The 22,434-nt window shown below is 44.1% G+C and overlaps 1 protein-coding gene across 1 annotated transcript in view; it reads left to right on the top strand.

Annotated features, from left to right (window-relative positions):
- csmd1 (CUB and Sushi multiple domains 1) overlaps positions 1–22,434 on the top strand; it is a 501,649-nt gene that overhangs the window by 97,982 nt on the left and 381,233 nt on the right. The window contains exons 15-16 of the mRNA XM_033020497.1: positions 620–822; positions 15,931–16,122. Coding sequence (XP_032876388.1) covers positions 620–822; positions 15,931–16,122 — 395 coding nt within the window. The remainder of the gene's footprint in view (positions 1–619; positions 823–15,930; positions 16,123–22,434) is intronic.

Here is a 22,434-nt window from a genome sequence, read left to right on the forward strand (position 1 = left end):
TCTGCTTGCATTTGACCCATATCCCTCTAAACCTGTCCTATCCACGTACCTCTCCAAATGTTTCTTAAACATTGCTATAGTACCTGGCTCATCTACCTTCTCCGGCAGCTCATTCCCACCACCCTTTGTGTAAAAAATGTTACCCCTCAGGTTCCTATTAAATCTATCCCCCTAAACCCTTAAACCTATGTCCTCGATTTCCCTACTATGGGCAAGAGACTCTGTGCGTTTACCCGATCTATTCTTCTAATATGTTTTAAAAAAAAGAAAATGAAGTGTAGTTTGTTTAAAGATATTAATACAGCTTTATAAACATATGCATATGCTTTATCATGCAGCTTTATAAACATATGCATAAGTAGCAGTGTAAGAAGGAACTGCACATGCTGGTTTACACTGAAGATAGACACTAAATGCTGGAGTAACTCAGCGGGTCAGGCAGCATCTCTGGACACGAAATGTCACCTACTACTTTTCTCCAGAGATGCCACCTTACCCACTGAGTTACTCCAGCTTTTTTTACTATCTTTGGTGCAAAATTAGCAGCCTCCACCTCCGAATAAAGGGGAGAAACCTTTCAGATCCCTGATATTTATTTGTCTCCCTTTTCTTTTTCCAGCCTTCATTTTATTGTCTTCGACACCGAGGCTTCACATGACATCCTGAAGGTGTGGGACGGACCAGTCGACAGTGACATTCTACTGAAGGAGTGGAGTGGCTCGTCACTGCCTGCTGATATCCACACCACATTTAATTCCATCACACTCCAGTTTTACAGTGACTTCTTCATCAGCAAGACTGGCTTCTCCATTCAATTCTCAAGTAGGTGGTCATCCATTGTCTTCTTACCCCCCTCCCCCCACCCTGAACACATCGCCATTTTGTTTTGTTTTTGTTTTAGTCTAGTTTTGTTTATTGTCATGTTTACCGAGGTAGTTAGTTATTTAGAGATACAGCATGAAAACAGGCCCGTCAGCCTACCGAATCCGCGCCGACCCTGACCAACGATCACCCCGCACACTGATTCCATGCTACACACAAGGGACAATTTACAGAAACCGATTAACTTACAAAGCTGCATGTTTTTGGAACGTGGGAGAAAACCGGAGCACCCGGAGGAAACCCACGCGGTCATAGGGAGAACGTACAAACTGCGTACAGACAACACCTGTAGTCATGATCAATCCGGGAGTCTCTAGCGCTGTAAGGCAGCAACACTACAGTTATGCTATTCCCCCACCCCTGTGAAATGTAGGTACAGTGAAAAGGTTTGTGTTGCATGCAGTCAGTGGAAAGATAACACGTGATTTCAATCGAGCTGTCCACAGCACACAGATACATGATAAAGGAAATAACGCGAATAATGTTTAGTGCAAGATAAAGTCCAATTAATGATAGTCTGAGGGTTTCTAATGAGGTAGATAGGAGCTCAGGACTGCTCTCTGGTTGGTTTCTGCGGTTTCTCTGGGTGCTCCGGCTTCCCCCCACATACCAAAGACGCGCAGGTTTGTAGGTTAATTGGCTTCGGTAAATTGTCCGCAGTGTGCAGGGCACAGAAATAGTGTACGGGGCGATAGTTGGTCGACACGGACTCGGTGGGCCGAAGGGCTTGTTTCCGCGCTATATCTCTAAACTAAACTAAACAAAGTGAGAGAACACGTTTGCAGCGAGTGCTGGTCTTTGATTTTCTCGGGGGATCGCGCTCACTCCATGTTGCTCACTCACTGCCCAGCAATAACTTCTGAAACGTGTCCAGAGATATTCTACAACTACCATTTCAGTCATGCCTCAGTCCCACAAGCAGTGACTAAATAAGTCATGTGTTCATCTGTTTATGTGGTGATGTTTGTTGAGTGATGAATGTTATTCAGGGGCCAGCGGTGTTACTGTTGTCTGGCTTTGAATAATGCTGCCGATTTTATTTCTCTAACATCCCATTGAACATCAGACGGGACTTCAGATTAATGTTTTATCTGAACGCATTTTCTCACGACTGCAGAGAAGTGTCAGCCTAGATTAGAAGCTCAAATGATGTAGCATCATGAATGGGAACATTGTCCACATTCTTCCTGTGGTGCATGGGTATCATGAAGATAAATTGTTGTGTTTAACCAGGGAGCTGAACTTAATTAAAGCAAACCTAAGATAAAGCCAACGACTTTATGGTCCCCATGGCTTAATACATTGGCAAAAAATGAATCTTTTCCCACAATGGGATTGAGAAAATAAATCTATTAGGATCATACCAGAGCTCCTATTACTGTTTATTCCGACAGACATAAATTGCATTTAATTGGCTCTTTTAATGTCGGGGAAGAAAAATCCTAAGGCACTGCGTTCCTAAGGAACTGTGTCAAAGAAAATTTGATTCAGCACCACATAACAGGCGACTATAATATTTGGTCAAAGATGTAGACTTTAAAGTAGAATTTGGGCGGCACTGTGGCTCCGCGGGTGAGTTGCTGCCTTACAACGTCAGATCTGGCTTCGACCCTGACTGCAGGTGTTGTCTGTACAGGGTAAATTGTCCCTGTGTAGATAGAACTAACATATGGGTGATCATTGGTCCGCTGAAGGACTTGTTTCCATGTTATATCTCAGGAGCCTTCTTCACCATCTGACCCAAAATGATGCCCAGTTCTCCCTGTGACCGCATGGGCTTTCTCCAGTTACCACCCACACGGCAAAGAAGTGCAGGTTTCTAGGTTAATTGGCTTCTGTAAATTGTCCTTGGAGTGCAGTTTAGTTTAGTTTAGAGATACAGCGCGGAAACAGGCCCTTCGGCCCACCGAGTCCGTGCCGACCAGCAATCCCCACACATTAACACTATCCCAAACACATTAGGGGCAATTTACACATGCACCAAGCCAATTAACCTACATACCTGCACGTCTTTGGAAGATGGGAGGAAACCAAATATCTCGGAGAAAACCCACGCAGGTCACGGGTAGAATGTACAAATTCCGTACAAACAGCATCCGTAGTCGGCAAGGATAGAACTGGTGCCTGGATGATCGCTGGCCGGCGTGGGCACAGTGGCCCGAAAGGGCCTGTTTCCACACTGTATCTCTGATACATTAAATTAAAGTTGTTTTAAAGTAGGTTAGAGATTGGGGGAGGGAATGTCAGAGCTCCGGGGCTGAGTACAGTGGAAGGTTCAACCAGCACTCGGCAATATTGATGCAGTTAGAAGTGGTAACATGGGAGAGACCAGCATGAAGAAGCAGCAGATGAGACAGAAAAGAGGAAAGTCATAAAAGAAGCTGTATACAATGAAGACAATTTCACCACTGAGCCCAAGGCCAATGTAGAACCGCATCCAAATCCATCAAAACCATCTTCATTTTGCATTTCAATGTAGACTGTTTTGTTGAAAAATTCAAATTATTTATGAAGAAATGCTTTACACATTGGATCAGTATGAAGGATGGACCCAGTGGGGAGCTGTCGACAACAAAAAGGTACTCGGCGGCTGGGGGGAGGGTGATGGGTGCCGAGAACAAACAGGGAGTCGATGGGGAGGGTGGGGGTGGGAGCCGCCAAGGATAAAGAGGGACCATCGGGACTCGAGTAGAGGCCCAGTGCCAGCATTTATATCAAGAAGACTGGAATACAAAAACAGAGATGTGATGCTCTATAAGGTGCTGGTCAGGCTGCATGTGGAGTACTGTGAGCAAATTTGGGCCACATATCTGAGGAAGGATGTGCTGGCTCTGGAGAGGGTCCAGAGAAAGTTTGATTCCAGGAATGAGTGGGTTAGCATATGATGAGCATTTGAATTGATTTTATTTTATTAGGGACAGTGCATATTAATAAACATTTGCATGTAATATGCAAGACTGTAGCCAGTAGCTAATTTCCATCTTTAGTCCCACACAAGGTAAACACATCCCAAACAAGGTAAAAACAAAAGACAAAAACAAAAACAAAACAAACAATATGGTTTAGCCTGCAGTCATAACATAGAATAAATAACAAACACTCAACACAGTTTAAAGTCCCAAAGTCATTGTCTCTTCCCTCCTTGCTCTCCCTCTGCGCTGAGGCAATTCAAGCCTCCGATGCTATGACCCCGCCGGGTGATGGTAGGTAAGTCCCGCAGGCTGAATCCGAGCTCCGCAAACGGGCCGGTTCAAACTCCGTGTCCCGGGGCGGTCGAAGCTGCCGAAGCTGCCGTCCTCCAGTCCAGCGGACGCAGCTGTAGTTGCGGGAGCTCCGGAAAACAGAACTCGAGCTCCCGATGATGTCATCCACTGGCCCACTGGCCCGCAGCCGAGCTTCCGAGGCTCCGAAGTCGGGTCGGAAGTTGTGCCGCACCGCAACCACACAGCCCCGAAGTCGGCCTGGCTCGCGTTGGTAAGTCCTGGCTCTGCTCCACAGCCTCCACAGTCTCGAGGTCGGTCGCAGTTGGAGGCCGCCAGCTCCGCGATAAGTCTCAGCGCAGACGGACACGGAGACGGGGATACGGCAGGAAAAGTCGCATCCCCCCGAAGGAAGAGCCAAAAAACACACCACACCCACCCCCCCACACACACACAGCCAAACAAACCGAAACAAACCGCAAAAACAGGACAAAAGAAAACAAAAAACAGAAAAGACAAACGGACTGCAGGCGAGCCGCAGCTGCAAGGCAGCGCAGCCACTCCCATCTGAGAGCACAGGGCCTCTACTCTCTGGGGTTTAGAAGGTTGAGGGGGGACCTCATTGAAACTTACAAAATAATGAAAGGCATAGAGTGGATGTGGAAAGGATGTTTGCACTGGGAGAGTCATTGCATCAGAATTACAGGGCGCTCTTTTAAAAAGGAGGTGAGAAGGAACCTCTTTAATCAACAGGTAATTAGTTTGTGGAACTCATTGCCATCGAGGGCTGTGGAGGCCAAGTCAGTGGAAGATTTTAAGGCAGAGCTAGACAAATTCTTGATTAGAACGGATGACAAGGGTTATGGGGGGAAGGCAGGAAAATGGGATTAGGAGGCAGAGATCAGCCAATAGTGAATGGCGGAGTAGACTATTTCTACTCCTATAACTTGTGAACTAGGTACTCTAATGATTACTTCAGTAACTTTGTCAGCACCAGATAAACGGTGACCCTTTCCATACTTTACTTCCGTAAAGCTGAGAATTTCACTGTACTTGGGTACATGTTAGGGTAGAGTATCATTGAATCATTGAGTTGAATTTAAAAGAGAAGGGAGGCAAACAACTGATGATTGTAAAAGATTAATTAGAAAATCAAGTGGAACATAGAACTTTCTTAAACTGCTGGGACTCGGTGAATGTAGGTAAAAATGTAAAATACCTCACACATATGTAACTAGTTAGGAAATGTGCACCATTGCTTGATTTCACATGGAGCTGTGATGCTCATTAAGTATTATTTTTATGGAGATTAGTAATAAATCTGAAGCGATGTTCTAAATATTTGTAATTAGCAACAGTCTCTCAGTGAATTCCCAATATGAAGATAAAAGATGTGAAAAATGGTGAAAGGGCCTCAACAAGGATCATAATATAGAAGCAAAGAACTGTAGATGTGTAAATGAGTAACATGCATATGTGTGGAAAGGAACTGCAGATGCTGGTTTATACCAAAGATAGACACAAAATGGATGAATGACGTTTCGGGTTGGAAGTTCTGAAGAAAGGTCCTAACCTGAAATGTCACCTACTCTTTTTCTCCAGAGATTCTGCCCAACCCGCTGAGTTATTCCAGAACTATGGATCATTATATTGTCTTGAATCAACAAATAATGAGCTGGGAATGGTGTTTGTCTTCCTGTGGAAGAACTGAACATGGAAACTGATCAAACACTCCCTCATCAACATCCCAGTCACTCCTTCCCCATCACTGCCTTCCCCATTACCCCCTCCCTTCCACACTCTGGCTACCACCAACTACCCCTCGTACCCCTTTTCTGTCACCATCTCCCTTGTTGCCATCTAGCTGTCACCCTCCTCTCCCATCATTATCTAGCCCATCAACCCCTCCTCATTAGCTCCTCCATTTGTCCATTGTTGTCACCACTCTCTGTCACCCATCCCTGTCAACCCATACCCTTCAACCCATTTCTGTCACCCTGTCACCCCTTCCCTGGTCAACCCTAGGGTATTAGAGTCACACAGCGTGGAAACAGGTCCTTTGGCCCAATTTGCTCACACTGACCAATATGTCCCACCCACACTAGTCCCACCTGCCTGCATTTGGCTCATATCCACCTAAACCTATAACATGGTGGCCAAAGCGACCTCCCATCACTTCTAATCCTCTCCATCATCCCCTTCCCAGTCACTCCACTCCATTCCTCGTCACCCTCTTACCCATAAAACTCACTCCATCACCTTTTTTTAATTTTATTTTAAATTTATACACTGAATGGAAACCGATTGAGCAACGTTTTTTCATTTCCTCTGTGTATGCGAGTACTCAGTGAAATGATATTAAAGAAATACTGAACTGAATACTGAATACTGACCCAATCATTGCCTCTCTCCAATACTCCTTCACCACGTCCCCTCCTGCTATCAATCTTCCCTCCCCCTTAGTCCTCCCCTTACCCCTTCTCCCGTAATACCTTCAACCCTCCCCGTCCCAACTTCCCAGTCATCCTAGTCTCCCCAGTCAAAACCACCCATCCAACCCAAAACGCCTCCCCCATCTTCTGCACTACCACATTCCCTCTGTCACCGCCTGTTGCATGATATCACGCGCAGAATCCTTCAGGTTCACCAATGTGACAGCGACAGGGCAGCACTGTGGCGCAGCAGTAGAGTTGCTGCCTTACAACGCCAGAGACCCGGGTTCGATCCTGACTACGGGTGCTGTTTGAGCAGAGTTTGCGCATTCTCTCTGTGACTGCGTGGGTTTTCCCCGGGTGCTCTGGTTTCCTCCCACACTCCAAAGATGTACAGATTTTGAAGGTTAATGGGCTTCTGTAAATTGACCCTAGTATGTGGAATAATGCTAGTTTATGGGGTGAGCGCAGGTCGGCATGGACTCGGTGGGCCGAAGGGCCTGTTCCCGCACTGTATCTCCAAAGTCTAAAGACAGTCACACTTCCTTGGTGCAGATGATGTTTGGAAGATGTTTGTGGGCAACTGGTGGGCATGAACGGTAACAGAATGAGTGCCAAGTAGGCGCAGAATTAAACGTGGCAGAGTGAAGTGCGTTCTAATGATTGTTAGAGGCAGGAGGGATGTAGTGGAGGCAAGTATTATAAGCAGCATGGCTGTAAGTGCACAGATAAGGCAATTATTGTGGGATAATTGGATTATCTTATCGTCAGTGGTGAGATTATTGAAACCATTATTGTAACCAATCACTAGGACTAAAGCACAACAAACACGACAGCTCTCTTGTCATCCTGTCTTAACCTGACAATTGTGGATAGATTGGAGATAGTTTCCCAATATTGCCACCAGGACCATGCATTATTCACTGTCTACAAACTGAAATTAAAACTAAAACTAATTGTGTATCAAAGAAATGTACACAAAATCTGCAGTTACTTGGAATCTGAAATGAAAGCAGGAAATGCTGGAAATATGCAGCAGTTTAGTTTAGACTTTAGAGTTTAAAGATACAGCATGGAAACAGTCCCTTCAGCCCACTGAGTCCATGCTGACCAGCGATCACCCTTACACACTAGAGACAATTTTCAGAAGCCATTTAACCTACAAACGTGCATGTCTTTGGAACGTGGGAGGAAACCGGAGTACCCGGACAAAACCCACGCGGTCACAGGGAGAAACTACAAACTCTGTACAGATTGCTCCCGTAGTCAGGATCAAACCCAGGTCTCTGGCGCTGTAAGGCAGCATCTTTACTGCTGCATCACCATGCCACCTTTCCTCCCATGAAAGGTCGGAAGTAATTTACATGAAAAATCGAGATTCCAAAAAAACTCAATTTTAATCAAATGCTTCTGTTTTCATTAACAGCTAACATTGTTTTTAGGTTATAAAGAAAAAACATGATTTTCATTGAGAATTCCATTAAAAAAAACACATTGTGATTTTCATTGTTGGGGGGGGGGGGGGTGGGTTAGGGGGCAGCTTTCATTTAAAAAAACATTGCGTTTTTCATTGTGGGGTGTGGGATGGGGGAGAGGGGGATGGTGGGAGAGGAGGGGGTTAGGGAGGGAGAGGGAGGGGAAAGTGGGGGAGGTAAGGAGGGAGAGTGGGGGAAGAAGGGAGATAGATAGATAGATATAATTTATTGCCACATAACCAGGGTTGGTGGAAATTTGGGTTGTCAGCAGCAGTACAATAATAAAGAACACACAATAAAACTGTAACACAAACATCCACCACAGCATTCATCACTGTGGTGGAAGGCACAAAAATTTGGCCAGTCCTCCTCCATTTCCCCCCCGTGTACAGGACCAGAGTCCAGTCAGTCCAGGATCGGCTCTTCCTCATAGATAGAGCAAGAGGAGGGGGGAGTGGGTGAGGTAGGGAGTGGGGGATAGAGAGTGAGGAGGGGTAGGGAGGGGAGAGGGGTTATGGAAGGGATGACAGAGGGTACGAGAAAGGCGAGGGAGGGAGAGGTGAAGGAGGAGGTGTGGGAGGAGGAGAGGGGAAAGAAGAGGGAGGGTGAAGAGGAGGGGGAGAGAGTGCTGGGGATGATGGTGAATGGAGGAGGATAGGGTTGGAAGAGGGATGGTGAGGTAATGGAGGAGGGGAGGGGGAAGATGGAGGCGGGGAGGGAGGGGGTGAGGGGAGGAAGCAGAGGAGGGTTGGTGGAGGGTGGGGAGAGGGAAGATAATGGAGGAGGGGGATAGGGGATTGAAGAGGGAGAGTGAGATGCGTTCACATTTATGTTATATTTTACAAGTTATTGCCATTTTGAACTTTTAAAAAGTTGCAGTCGTGCTCCCACTTGACGGCCGCGCCTGCACAGTTGGGGGAGGGTTGCCGCGACTCGCCTCACAATGGTCAGCCGCGCCTGTGCAGTTGGGGGCTATGGGTCAGTGAATATTGCCTGAGGGACGAGCACAATGGGTCCGCACCTGGTCTAGTATAAAGATTAAATGTAATCAGGAGGACAGTCAAACTGGTCGGAGAATTCGGATGGGGGAAGAATGGAAAGAGAGGGAAAGCAAGGGTTACTTCAAGTTAGAGGTTCCAATATGTTGTCTGACACAAATGGCAAAGTAATGTGTCATTAACCTTAACCACTTGAAAATTATCTTGATACAAACTTTGCAAACACCTCAATGGAATTATTTTAGGTTTCCTCTAGATATGTTTACATGGTCTTGAAATTGACTACCTTGCCACTTCCAACATTAATCTTATGAGTTCCAAAAGGTAATACCTTTTTGACAGATTTTTTTTACCAAGTAATATAAATAGCTTTCATCAGCAGTGTCCTTTGCTCTTGTGCAGATAGATTACAGACTATGTGCTAAAGAGCATTCAGAGAGATTTATGATATTTTCAGTAACAAGTTTTGTAAGATATGAAAGGGCCCCACAATCTTGCTTTGAAAATCAAAGAAGTAGCTCTACTGCTCAATTATAATATCTATTGAATTGCTTGGATTTATCATTTATACTTTATACTTGGATATATCATTTTGTTCTTACATTGGACTGAACGCAACAGTTTAAATGGAATATAGAAGATAGACACAAAATGCTGGTGTAACTCATGCGGGTCAGGCAGCATCTCTGGAGAGAAGGAATGGGTGGCGTTTCGGGTTGAGACCCTTCTTCAGACCGATTTGTTTCTGGAAAAGGGTAGGTTGAAAGAAGTAAGGAAGGCCGGGAGATACAGATAGGTAATGATGTCAAGAGATGAACATGTTGGGCATAATGGTGTTGATGTTCCATTTGTGTTTTGACACTTTGATGAAAATAGTTTTATATAAATCTAATGCCGAATGTCAATTCACTCCATATATTTGGGGTGATAATAAGGTTAGATTAACTAATATGTTGACAGTAGACTTCTTTACCTGCCTGTGCACCTCGAATATTATACCATAGTTCACTGTCATTCATAACAACTGCTTTACCATGTTTCTGTTTATTAAAGTCAATAATATTTAGGTTTTGCACTGATGAGGAAATAAAACTGAGATTTCCCTCTCAAAATCTCTAGAAGCAGGTATTTATAGTCCTACAGTGTGGAAACAGGCCCATCAGCCCAACCTGCCCATGCCGACCAATGTACCTAAACTGGTCCCACCTGCCTGCATTTGGCCCATATCCCTCTAAAGCTATCCTATCCTTGTAGCTGTCTTAATGTTTCTTAAAAATTGCGGTTGTACCTGCCTCAACTATCCACCTGATAACCCACCGCCCACTGTGTAAAAAAGTTACTCCTGAGGTTCCTATTTCAATATTTCCCCCTCACCTTCAACCTCTGTCCACTGGTTCTCGATTCCCTGACTCTGGGCAAGAGACTGTGCATTTACCCGATTATTCTTGTCATGATTTTGTACGTTTATTTAGCTTTTTTAGTTTACAGATGCAGCGCGGAAACAGGCCCTTCGGCCCATTGAGTCCGCACTGACCAGCGATCCCCGCACATTAACACGATCCTACACACACTAGGGATAATTTTACACACACACCAAGCCAAGTAACCTACAAACCTGTATGTATTTGAAGTGTGGGAGGAAACCGAAGATCTTGGAGAAATGGAAGTGTTGACGTTTCAGCTCGAGACCCTTCATCAGGCCCTTTAGGAACGGTGATCAATGCTTTTCCCACCACTCTTATTTACACCAGGCAATTCAAAGTTACATTATTTCTGTACTGTATAGTCTAAAGTCTTCTGTTCTTATGGACACAAATGATTGGTGGACTGATGATGGACTGGAGAATCTCACGGTCACAGGAAGGATGTTCAAACTCCACACAGACAGCACCTGTAGTCGGGATTGAACCCGGTTCTCTGGTGGTGCAAGCACTGTAAGGCAGCAACTCTACCGCTGCGCCATCATGGCCGCCCTTCTATAAGACCACCCCTCATCATCCCAGATCACCCCTCATTCTCCTCACGATCTGAGAGAAGAGAAAATTGATGATGACGAGAAATCAAAATAATAGTTTTTTTTTTTTTTGTAAACCAGCCAGGCGTTTCTTGTTTCTCCAAACAAGAGTCAAGTTCCTGTCCACCAAGGAGCGCCTATATTTTCATACCACGGAACAGCTTTCCTATTTTCTCCGTGGAAGTGATTGTGTCTTGGCCAGGTGGTTTGAAACAAAATGTAGGCAACTGACAACCCTGCGGTATGAACGTTGATTTCTCTTATTTCTAGTAACCGCTGCATTCCCTCCCTCCCTCCTCCCCCACTTCCCCCACCATAGTCGATGTAGGAACTCCCCTCTCCCACCTCTACTTTGTCTGAAGAAGGGTCCTGACCCGAAACGTCACCTATCCTTTTATCTCCAGAGATGCTGCCTGACCTGCTGAGATTCTCCAGTCCATCATCAGTCTACCAAGCATGTGTGTCCATAAGAACAGAAGACTTTAGACTATACAGTACAGAAAAAATGTAACTTTGAATTGCCTGTTGTAAATAAGAGTGGTGGGAAAAGCATTGGTCACCGTTTCTAAAGGGCCTGATGAAGGGTCTCTACCCGAAACGTCAACACTTCCATTTCTCCAGCAATGTTGCCTGACTCGCTGAGCTACTCCAGCATTTTATGTCTGCGTTTGCTTTGAAACAAACGTGGATCATAAACATTATTATGTTGATCTTTACGGTGAACAAATTTGACTGAAAAATGTAATTGTAGTTGAGGGTGAGAAAATATTCAACCTAATGCAATCTCTCTGGGACCTCTGTTTAAACAAACAGGCTTGGTCAACATTACTCTTTTTAAATAAATTAGTCTGCATAATTCAATAGGAAAATATAATAACAAGACAACCAAATACTGGCAAGAATTGAGTCCAGCTAACAGTTCAGAGATCAAACATTAAAGCATTACAATGCTTTCTTGAACAGAGTTATGTTCCAAGGTCAATAACTGAAATGTTGCGTTTATCCTTGAAAGCCTGCTGAGGTGACAGGCAAATTAACAATGTTGTCGAATCGCAGAAATTAAACAGATGAAAATTTGCCCTCACCCTGTGTGATTTATAAAACACTCATTATTTATGGAGCATCCAACATTGTGTGGATGTTCCCGATTCCCAGAGGAACAATAGTAGTTCTCTTTGTAATCTCCAGATAGGTCCAGTCGTAGAATCCAACTTTCATAGGATAAATGGGAAAACTGAAGACCGACTCTTTCATGATGGAAGGGGCAGAAGGTGCAGATTTACTGCAGAAGACATTTGTGTATTAATAATGGCACGCAATTCAGGGTGGGAGCGCAGGAGGTATCACTTTTACCTTTTGAAGAAGGGTCTTGGCCCGAAATGTCACCCATTCCTCTCCAGAGTTGTTGCCTGTCCCACTGAGTTACTCCAGCACTTTGTGTCTATCTTCACTATTACCTTCGTTGCTTGCATTTGAAATGGGAAAAGCAAAATCTCCCACCTTGCCTTCAGTGGAATAAAACAATTGGGTGGCCAATTTGATGGAATAAATTGATCATATTTGATATGTGTTCTGCACTCCATCATTGTTGTGAAATTCAAGTAAAAGAATCATGTATAATTACAAGCGTTGTTCATAGTTCATTGAATATTTAGAGTAGAATAATCACCTTATCTGAGGCCCCATATCTGAGGAAGGATGTGCTGGCTCTGGAGAGGGTCCAGAGGAGGTTTACAAGAATGATCCCAAGAATGGGTCAGTTAACCCATGTTCATCGGTACTGGGTCCGTAGTACTGACAAGTTTGTTGGTACTGGGCCCGTACTCACTGGACTTTAGAAGAATGAGGGGGGACCTCACTGAAACATACAGAATAATGAAAGGCTTGGATAGAGTGGATGTGGATAGAATGTTTCCACTAGTTGGAGCATCTTGGACTGCAGGTCATAGCCTCAGAATTAAAGGATGTTGTTTTAGGAAGGAAATGGGGAAATTTTTATTTTGTCAGAGGGTGGTGAATTTGTGGAATTCTTTGCTACAGACGCAGTGGAGGCCAAGTCAGTGGGTATTTTTAAGGCAGATATAGATAGATTCTTGATTAGTACAGGTGTCAGAGGTTATGGGGAGAAGGCAGGAAAATGGGGTTAGGAGGGAGAGATGGATCAGCCGTGATTGAATAACAAGGGCCACTTAAGTCATAATGTCATGTGATAGGACTAGAATTAGGCCATTCAGCCCATCAAGTCTACTCGATTGATGGGCCAAATGGCCTAATTCTACTCCTATTACTTATGACATTATGACTTAAAGTGGCCCTTGTTATTTCATTTCCTTTGTGAATTGCCCAAGACCAGTAATTTGACTCACATGAAGTCAAAGAGGCCAAAGTGGAATTATTAAAATAAATAATCTAGAAACAAAAAACTGGTGGATGTTGGTTTACAAAAATTGGGACATTAAAGTGAATGGTATTGTAGATAGTGAAGATGGTTGTCAAAAGATTGCAGCAGGATCTTGATCTTGGGCAGGTGGGCTGAGGAATGGTTGATGGAATTTATGGAAATGGTTGACGGAGAGCAGGTACGTAGTTCCTTGAAAATTACATCACAGGTGGATAGAATGGTCAAAAAGGCTTTCAGCACATTGGCGTTCATCAGTCAGAGTATTGAGTACGGAAATTGGAAGGTCATGTTACAGTTGTATAAAACAATGTGAGGCCACATTTATTATATTGGGTTCAATTTTGGTCATCATGTTACGGGAAACATATTGGAAAGGTGGAAAGGGTGCATTAAAAAACATGAGGATGTTTCCAGGACTCTGGGGCCTGAGCTATAGGATGAGGTTGAGCAGACTGTGACTCTTTTCCTTAGAGTGCAGGAGGATGAAGAGTAATTTTATAAGATGCACAAAATCATGAAAGGAATAGATTGGATAAACAGAGTCTCTTGCCCAGAGTAGGGGAATCGAGACCCAGAGGACACCTGATTAAGATTTGAGAGGAAAGATTTAATGGGAGCCTGAAGCGGAATTTCTTTGCACAAAGGTTGGGTGCATGGAACGAGCTGCCGGAGGAGGTGGTTGAGGCAAGTACTATCACAACGTTTAAGAAACATTTGGACAAGTACATGGATATGATAAGTTTAGGAGGATATGGGCCAAATATAGGCAGGTGGGACTGGTGCAGATGGTGTATGTTGGTTCAGCGTGAGCAAATTGAGTCAAAGGGCCTGTTTCTGCACTTTTTGTTTCTATGATTACAAAACATATTTGTGCAGACCCTATGCAGGACAAACAAGTTATTAAATCCTTTCTAATAATGTTGAACAGCTCCAATAACACTGTGATTTATGAATAGTTTTGCCTTTCATTCAGAGTCAAAAATTAATTTATTAAATTGGCCATTTTCACACCGTGTGACTCTTGGACACCCCCTTTGTATGCCTGCATGGCAGCAATGATAGGCTGAGGTGGAGAGCTGAAAAATAAATAAATCCACATGACAGTATATTATTGCAGAAATTATTTATCAATAATAAAATGTGATTTCAAAAATAATTAATTTCTCTATTTGTATTACAATAAATGCATTGAATTGTTTAAATGGTATCAAGGAGACGTGGACCAGTCTCACCCAGGTCACTTCCTCCTCTCCTCTCCCATCAGGCAAGAGGTACAGAAGTGTGAAAACGCACACCTCCAGATTCAGGGACAGTTTCTTCCTGGCTGTTAACAGCAACTAAACCATTCTAGCACCAACTAAAGAGCGATCCTGACCTCTCATCTACCTCATTGGAAACCCTCGGACGATCTTCAATTGGACTTCACTGGACTTTATCATGCACTAAACATTATTCTCTTTATCCCTGTATCTGTACACTGGATGGCTTGATTGTCATCATGTTCAGTCTGAATAGCATGCACCAAGAAAGCTTTTCACCGTACCTTGGTACACGTGACAATAAACTAAACTCAACTAAATGTGATTTATTCTGAAGATAGTATTTCATATTTATCCCAACATCTTAAAGTAAAAAAAGTAACAACGTTTGAGAGGTATAAGTTTAGAAGAATCCCGACCCAAAACGTCAGCTATCCATGTTCTCCAGAGATGCTGTTTGACATGTTGAATTACTCATGCATTTTGTGTCTTTTTTTGTAAACCAGCCTTTGCATTGGCTTTGTGCCTTTTTTATAACCAGCCTCTGGTTTCTTAAACAAGCCTCTGCAGTTCCTAGTTTAAGTTTAGATTTATTATTAATATGACTGGCAATCTTTTATAGCATGTTTCTAAATGTTTCCTGTGAAGTGTTGGCATGAGTGGAACTTCGGGCCAACTTTAATAGTTTTGGAATAATCGGATTGAAAAAATAAAGTATTATCAAAATGTGAACAGCTTGGGGGAGGGAGGAAGTTTGAAATGAAATGAAATTGATTATCACAAAGGAAGGAGAGGTTCACTGGAGCACAAGATGTACTGAGCAGACTTGAACAGATGTCAGTAAAGCTATCCAGCCAATAGACCTTCCAATACAATTTACCCAAGCAGAAAAAAAGCAGAGTGCTCCAATCCTCTTGATTTTCCAATATTTGCTCCACCTGGTGGGTCTAATTAAGAAGACTATTTCAGGCACAACCTTACAGGAATTGGTGTAGTATTTGGTGCAGAGAATTATCGATTGTAGTTTAATCAATTGTCACCGCTGAAGGAGACTGAGTTTTTGTCACCTGCTGTGTGTATTGGTGTTCCCTGACCCATCTCGAAAGAGCTTGCACTGATTTCTGGATTGTGTCCTGTGGTTTAAGGCTTCCCAGTAGGTGAGAATACTGGAACAGACAGGAGTAGAGATAGCAAGGTAATATTGGCTCCCTTTGTGTGCATATATATATATAATATAGATATATAATCATTTCTTTTATTTTTTTGCAGCTTCAACAGCGACCACCTGTAATGATCCTGGAGTTCCTCAGAATGGCACAAGGAGTGGAGACAGCAGAGAGCCTGGGGATACTGTGACTTTCGAGTGTGATCCAGGTTATCAGCTGCAAGGGATGGTGAAGATTATGTGTGTGCAGCTGGACAATCGGTTCTTCTGGCAACCTGACCCTCCGACATGTACAGGTACTCCATTAATATTTCATATTTGCTTATCAAAGACTGGTTGAAAGAAATAGTCCAGCGAGATGGATTATTGGATCAATGGAAGTGAATGCGCGCTCTATGGCGGCACTGTGGCGCAGCGTAGAGCTTCTGCCTTCCAACGCCAGAGATCCAGGTTCGATCCTGAGTACGGATGCTGTCTGTATGGAATTTGTGACTGTGGATTTTCTCCGGCTGCTCCGGTTTCCTCCCACATTACGAAGACGTGCAGGTTTGTAGGTTAATTGGCCTCTGTAAATTGTAAATAGTCCCATGAAGTGCCAGTGTAGGGGGGTGATCATTGGTCAGTACAGACTCGGTGGGCTGAAGTGCCTGTTTCCACGCTGTAAAGTCTAAAGTGAACTGCAGTGGTGGACGGATGCAGTGAGCTTGTACAATATAAGCTGGCAACACAAAATCTGCAATGTTGCAGGAACAAAATTTTAAATCATTTGGCAAAACAGATTATTTATTTATTCCTGGATGATTTCAAACGTTATGTTTGATACAGCGCGGAAACAGGCTCCTCAGCTGACTGAGTCCGCAATCACCATCGGTCACCCATTCATAGTATGTCACTCCACTTTTGCGTACACTCCCAACAACCAGGGGCAATTTACAGAGTGTTAATTAACCTACAAACACTCGCATCTTTGAAGTGTAGGTGGAAACCGCAGCACCCGGAGGAAACCCACACGGTCACAGGGAGAACGAGCAACCTCTGTGCCGACAGCACCCCTAGTTAGGATTGAACCCGGGTCTGTGGCGCTGTAAGGCAGCAGCTCTACCGCTGCATATCTGTGCTAGTCCATGCGTACATCTTTAATAGAGACTTGCTCTCAAAGGCCAAAGTTCATCACGTCCTCCCTGTGATGCCGTTTGTTGCCTCCCACATTTCAGGTGTACAAATTGGTAGGTTAATTGGTCACTGTAAACTGCTCGCAGTGTGCAGGAGAATCTGGGGGAAGCTGATGAGAACCTGAGAAGAATAAAATGGGCCACACAGTGCTGAACTAACTCAACAGGTCAGGCAGCATCTCTAGCGGACATTGTGTGAAAATGTTATCCTTCCTGACCCTCTGGAATCTTTCCCTGCTCATCTTAAACCTATGTCTGGTTTCAACCGAAGATAGACACCATAAGCTGGAGTAACTCAGTGGGACAGATACCATCTCTGGAGAGAAGGAATGGGTGATGTTTTGGGTCGAGACCCTTCTGCTGCAGTTCCTTCTTACACCTATGTCTGGTTTTATTGTTTCACCTACTCTGGGCAAGAGACTCTGTGCATCTACTCCATCTATTCCTCTCATGATTTTATGCACACAATCAATGTACTTTCAACATTGTGTCATAAGAGCAATTGGCTTTCTGTGGGGCCAAATAAATATTGGTAAAGTTCCCCACACAGCAAAAAGTATTACAATTGCCACAGCACCTAAGATGCCTTGAATGTAACATTAATCTTATTATTTGCAAGTCTGCCAAAAAAAGCATTAAAAATATTTTCTTACGTCAACAATTTAGAAAAATAGATTATAAAGACAACTCCTAATCTGAGTTCATAGTTGTTCCCTCAAATCTATAAAATATTTTGAACACGTTAAACCCAAACTTATACATATATGCACAAAGGTAGGATTAGTAAAGAGTATTTGCATTTATATTTGTTTGTTCTACAGATTTCTCTCTGAAAATCACATTTTGATCTGTGAAATCTCTTTGATGTAAGAGACAGCACAATTTGGATTCAGAAGAGTGATCAAAGAGAGGAGCTGATTAGAACTTGTGTCTTTGATATTGTTTTGTCCAAAGTTACTGCAGATCTTGGCTGAGAGTTTCAATTTGCCTGCAGTTATAAATCTAATAAACCAAATGTTAACCATAGCAAGGACAAACTTCAATTTGCTAAAAATAGACACAAAATGCTGAAGTAACTTTTCGGATCGACACCCTTGTGCAGACTGGGTCTTTTCCTCTTCTACAGAAGACTCTGAAGAAGGGTTTCAACTTGAAATGTCACCTATTCCTTTTCTCCAGAGATGCTGCCTGACCCGGTAAGGTACTCCAGCATTTTGTGCCTCTCTTTGGTGTAGAACCAGGATCTGCAGTTCCTTCCAACGCACTTAAATTTGCTAGTCTTAAGGAATGAAAACACAGAATGCTCCAGACTGCAATATTCTCCAATGAATTCTGCATTGCTTTGCATCTGTATTTCACCTGTATTTTGTGTTCTAAGCATTCCACACCAGTGTTCCCTCGCACTAGTGAAAATGGGCCAAAATATACTGAGAAGCAGTGTTGTGGCAACTTGCAGGCATAATCCTGTGTGAATACAGGACCTAGTCACACAGTTATACCAGACAGAAACATACCTTTCAGCCCAACTCAACAAGCCAACCAAATCTGATCAATCGCATCTGCCTCTGGCTAACATCCCGCATCCTTTCTAGTTTCAATTTTTAATTTTAGAGATGCAGCATGGATACAGGCCCTTCGACCCACCAGGTCCGCACTGACCCATGATCACCTCATACACTATCCTACACACTAGGGATTATTTACAATTTTTACAAAAGCCAAATAACCTACAAACCTGTAGTTCTTTGGAGTGTGGGAGGAAATCAGAGCAGCCGGAGAAAACCCACGCGGTCACAGGGAGAACGTGCAAACTCCGTACCGACAGCACCCGTAGTCGGGATCGAACCCGGGTCTCCGGCGCTGTGAGGCAGCAACTCTACCGCTGCGCCACCGTGCCAACCCCTATCTAATACATGTACCTGTAAGTGTCTTTTGAACATCACCATTGTACCCACCTTCACAGCTTCCTCTGGTAGTTCATCCCGCATACCCACCAAGCTCTGCCTGAAGAAATGTCCCCTCAGATCCATCTTTAATCTTTCCCTCTCTCGTAAAGCTATGCCATCTATTTCTGGACTCCACCCCAGAAATAAACAATGATCTTATCTATGCCTCTTATGATTCTGTATACTATTATGTGATCACTCCTCAGCCACCTATGCTTCAGGGTAGTGGGACAAATCCTTCCTTGTATCTCAAACCCTTCAGTACAAATCCTTCCTTATACCTCAAACACTGGTACAGCTCCTCTGCACTCTTTCCAGCATAATAACATCCTTCCTACTTCTTTCCCAATGGAGGTTGCATGCAGTGCTGATGATTTTCACACCACGGTAGCCACGGCACGGTGGCACGCAGTAGAGTTTCTGCCTTACTACACCAGAGACCTGGGTTTGATCCTGACTATGAGTGCTTCTGAGTTTTCTCTGGGTGCTCAGGTTTCCTCCCACATTCTGAAGCTGTGCAGGTTTGCAGTTTAGTTTGGAGATACAGCGCAGAACAGGTCCTTCAGCCCTCCGATCAGCGATCCCCGCACATTAACACTACCCCACACACACTCAGGACAATTAACACTTATACCAAGCCAATTAACCTACAAACCTGTATGTCTTTGGAGTGTGGGAGGAAACCGAAGATCTCTGAGAAAACCCATGCAGGTCACAAGGTAAACGTACAAACTCCGTATTGACAGAACCCATGGTCAGGATTGAACCCGGGCCTCTGTCACTGCAAGGTAGCAACTCTGCTGCTGTACACACCGTATAAAGTTTAATTTGGCTTTGGTAAAAATTGTAAATTGTCCCTAGTGTGTAGGATAGTGCTAGTGTACGGGGTGATCACTTGTCGGCGTGGACTCCATCAGCATGGTCATCCTGAAATCCAGGAAAGGAAGAAAAATAGTAAATATGTGTTAAAAGCTACCATGGTGAAGAAAATAGTGTGGCTGCATCGAAGGGAAGGCTGGAGAGCTTATTGAGCAAGAGGAGAATTTTAATAGATTGAAATTAGGAAAGATCAGAACAAGTTCAGAGAACACATTTGCCATTATGAACTGTGTAACTTGTCTATCGTTTGCAAATTGCTATCATGTTCTTGGAGAAATATTTAAGGTTTTAGAGAAATGCATGTCACCCGATTTTAACTCGCAGATTTTGGTAAAACTATAGCGGCACAGTTAATGGAAAATTACTGTTTTGTAGAGGCACCAAACGTGGTGAAAAAACGGGTTACTTTATTCACACACAATAGATGCGTTATACATGCACGTTGGTCCTCTATCACAAAGTTGTTGCTGCTGCTGCGGCTCGAGTTGAGCTCTTGCTGAGGTGGAAGGATACTCACCCAAAGAGAAAAGAGCTGGTCAGGTCGAAGTCAGAGAGAGAGAGAGAGAGAGAAAGAGGGTTGTCCCGGGGCTCGTTACATATACCAGGACACACCCCTATACCCGGTGACAACTCCTCCTTGCCATTGCCCAGTCACGTGACCCTACCCCCAACTGCTGAGGGTTCGTGTAGCTAGTGGCCCAACCAACGGATGCCGCCACAGGACCACCCCCCCCCCCCAGAACCGGAGGCAGGAAAACGAGCAGGCTGACAAAACGCGGCAGCCAGACTCGTAAATTTACAGGTAGAACGTGAGCGCAGAGGTCGAAAAGGGATGGAGCTTCTACCGGGGTCCGCGCCGGTGAGGAGCAGAAGTATGTCTTCGGGCAACTGCCCCAGATAGGCCCGCTTGTTCGGGAGGCTAGGACTTGAGCGGCCGGCGGAGTGTCGGGTAGCTGACGGCCGGTGGTTGATGGACGGTGGTGCTGGTGATGCTGGGGGCGGGGGGCTGACTCTGGTGGGGGAGCGGTGGCAGCCGCGGCCTCTAGGCTCTGGTGGTCAGCAGCTGGATGGGGAGCAACGGCAGCAGCTGGAGGGGGAGCAACGGCAGCAGCTAGTGGGGGTACGGCGGCAGACATAGAAACATAGAAACATAGAAATTAGGTGCAGGAGTAGGCCATTCGGCCCTTCGAGCCTGCACCGCCATTCAATATGATCATGGCTGATCATCCAACTCAGTATCCCGTACCTGCCTTCTCTCCATACCCTCTGATCCCCTTAGCCACAAGGGCCACAGACGCGGCCTCTCAGCCCCAGTGGTCGGCTCCGGGCGGGTCATGCGGGAGAGAAAGCGAGAGGTCACCAATGTAATTTACCATTATAGATTTAGGCACCATGCCATTGCACCCATTCTAAGTAATTTTCCAACAGATAATTTGTGATAATAATGCCCCATCGATATGAAGCAGGATATAAGACACACATGCACAAGAGCATGATTTCTCGGGCACTCTTGACCCTTCTTAATTCAAGATGCTGCGCTGAATTGTAATATTGATTTTTTCCCTTTCTCAATTATTATGCTGCATAGTTATCTTATCTGGATATTTTGAAAGGATGTATCCATCGTTTGATGTCTTTGCAACGTACCGAATGGTGAAAGGTCTGGATCGAGTGGATGTGGGGTGGATGTTTCTACGTGGAAGAGTCTAGGACTAGAGGTCATAGCCTCAGGATGGAGATGAGAGGGAATTTCTTCAGTCAGAGGGTGGTGAATCTGTGGAATTCTTTGCCAAAGGAAGCTGGGGAGGCCATCAAAGGATATTTTTAAAGCAGAGATGGATAGATACCTGATTAGTACAGGTGCCAGGGGTTATGGGATGAGGCAGGAGAATGGGGTTAGGAGGGATGGATATATCAGCCATGATTGAATGGCGGAGTAGGCTTGATGGGCCGAAAGGTCTAATTCTGCTCCTATCACTTATTACCATATATCATATCAGACAATGCATTAACTCTCAAGGATACAAAAATTCCTCTGCTAGATTTTTGCCAACTTCCTGCATCTCTTCCTTCAGCAATCATTTTCACAGCAAACTATTGTAAAACGGTGAACATCACCTGCCATGATTTTAATTAAACTTTCAGCAAAATTAGATTGAAAGATATCTGTGTTTCAAAACCACAAGAAGACTGGCAAGATAGACTCTTCAGATGGAGATTGATAGTTTCGATTCTGCCAGCAAGTTATAAAATTAGACAATATTTTAAAATTTGTGCTGCTACTTCAAAAGCGGCAGATGGTTTTGAGTTGTACTGTTAATGAATTTCAATTAAAAAATGTTTGAAGAAGCTGAACTTAAACCCAGAGATATGATTGGAAACTTGTCCAAAGCTCAAGATGTATTTTTGCTATTAGATTCAGTTTAGCATTTTAAATTGCAATGGCTATTGTTGGCAGAATGCCCAAAACGTACATCGATGGCTATAATGATTTGCAAATGACTTGGTTGAAAGTGCACAGCAATTAAAGGACTTGGGAATTCTCACTTTTGATACCCGCTAAGACATGAGATTAACTTTTGGTTGAAAATGTTTGATTAGTTTCAATAGA

This window comes from Amblyraja radiata, chromosome 5 (assembly GCF_010909765.2).
Source record: "Amblyraja radiata isolate CabotCenter1 chromosome 5, sAmbRad1.1.pri, whole genome shotgun sequence".
In the NCBI taxonomy this organism is placed as follows: domain Eukaryota; kingdom Metazoa; phylum Chordata; class Chondrichthyes; order Rajiformes; family Rajidae; genus Amblyraja; species Amblyraja radiata.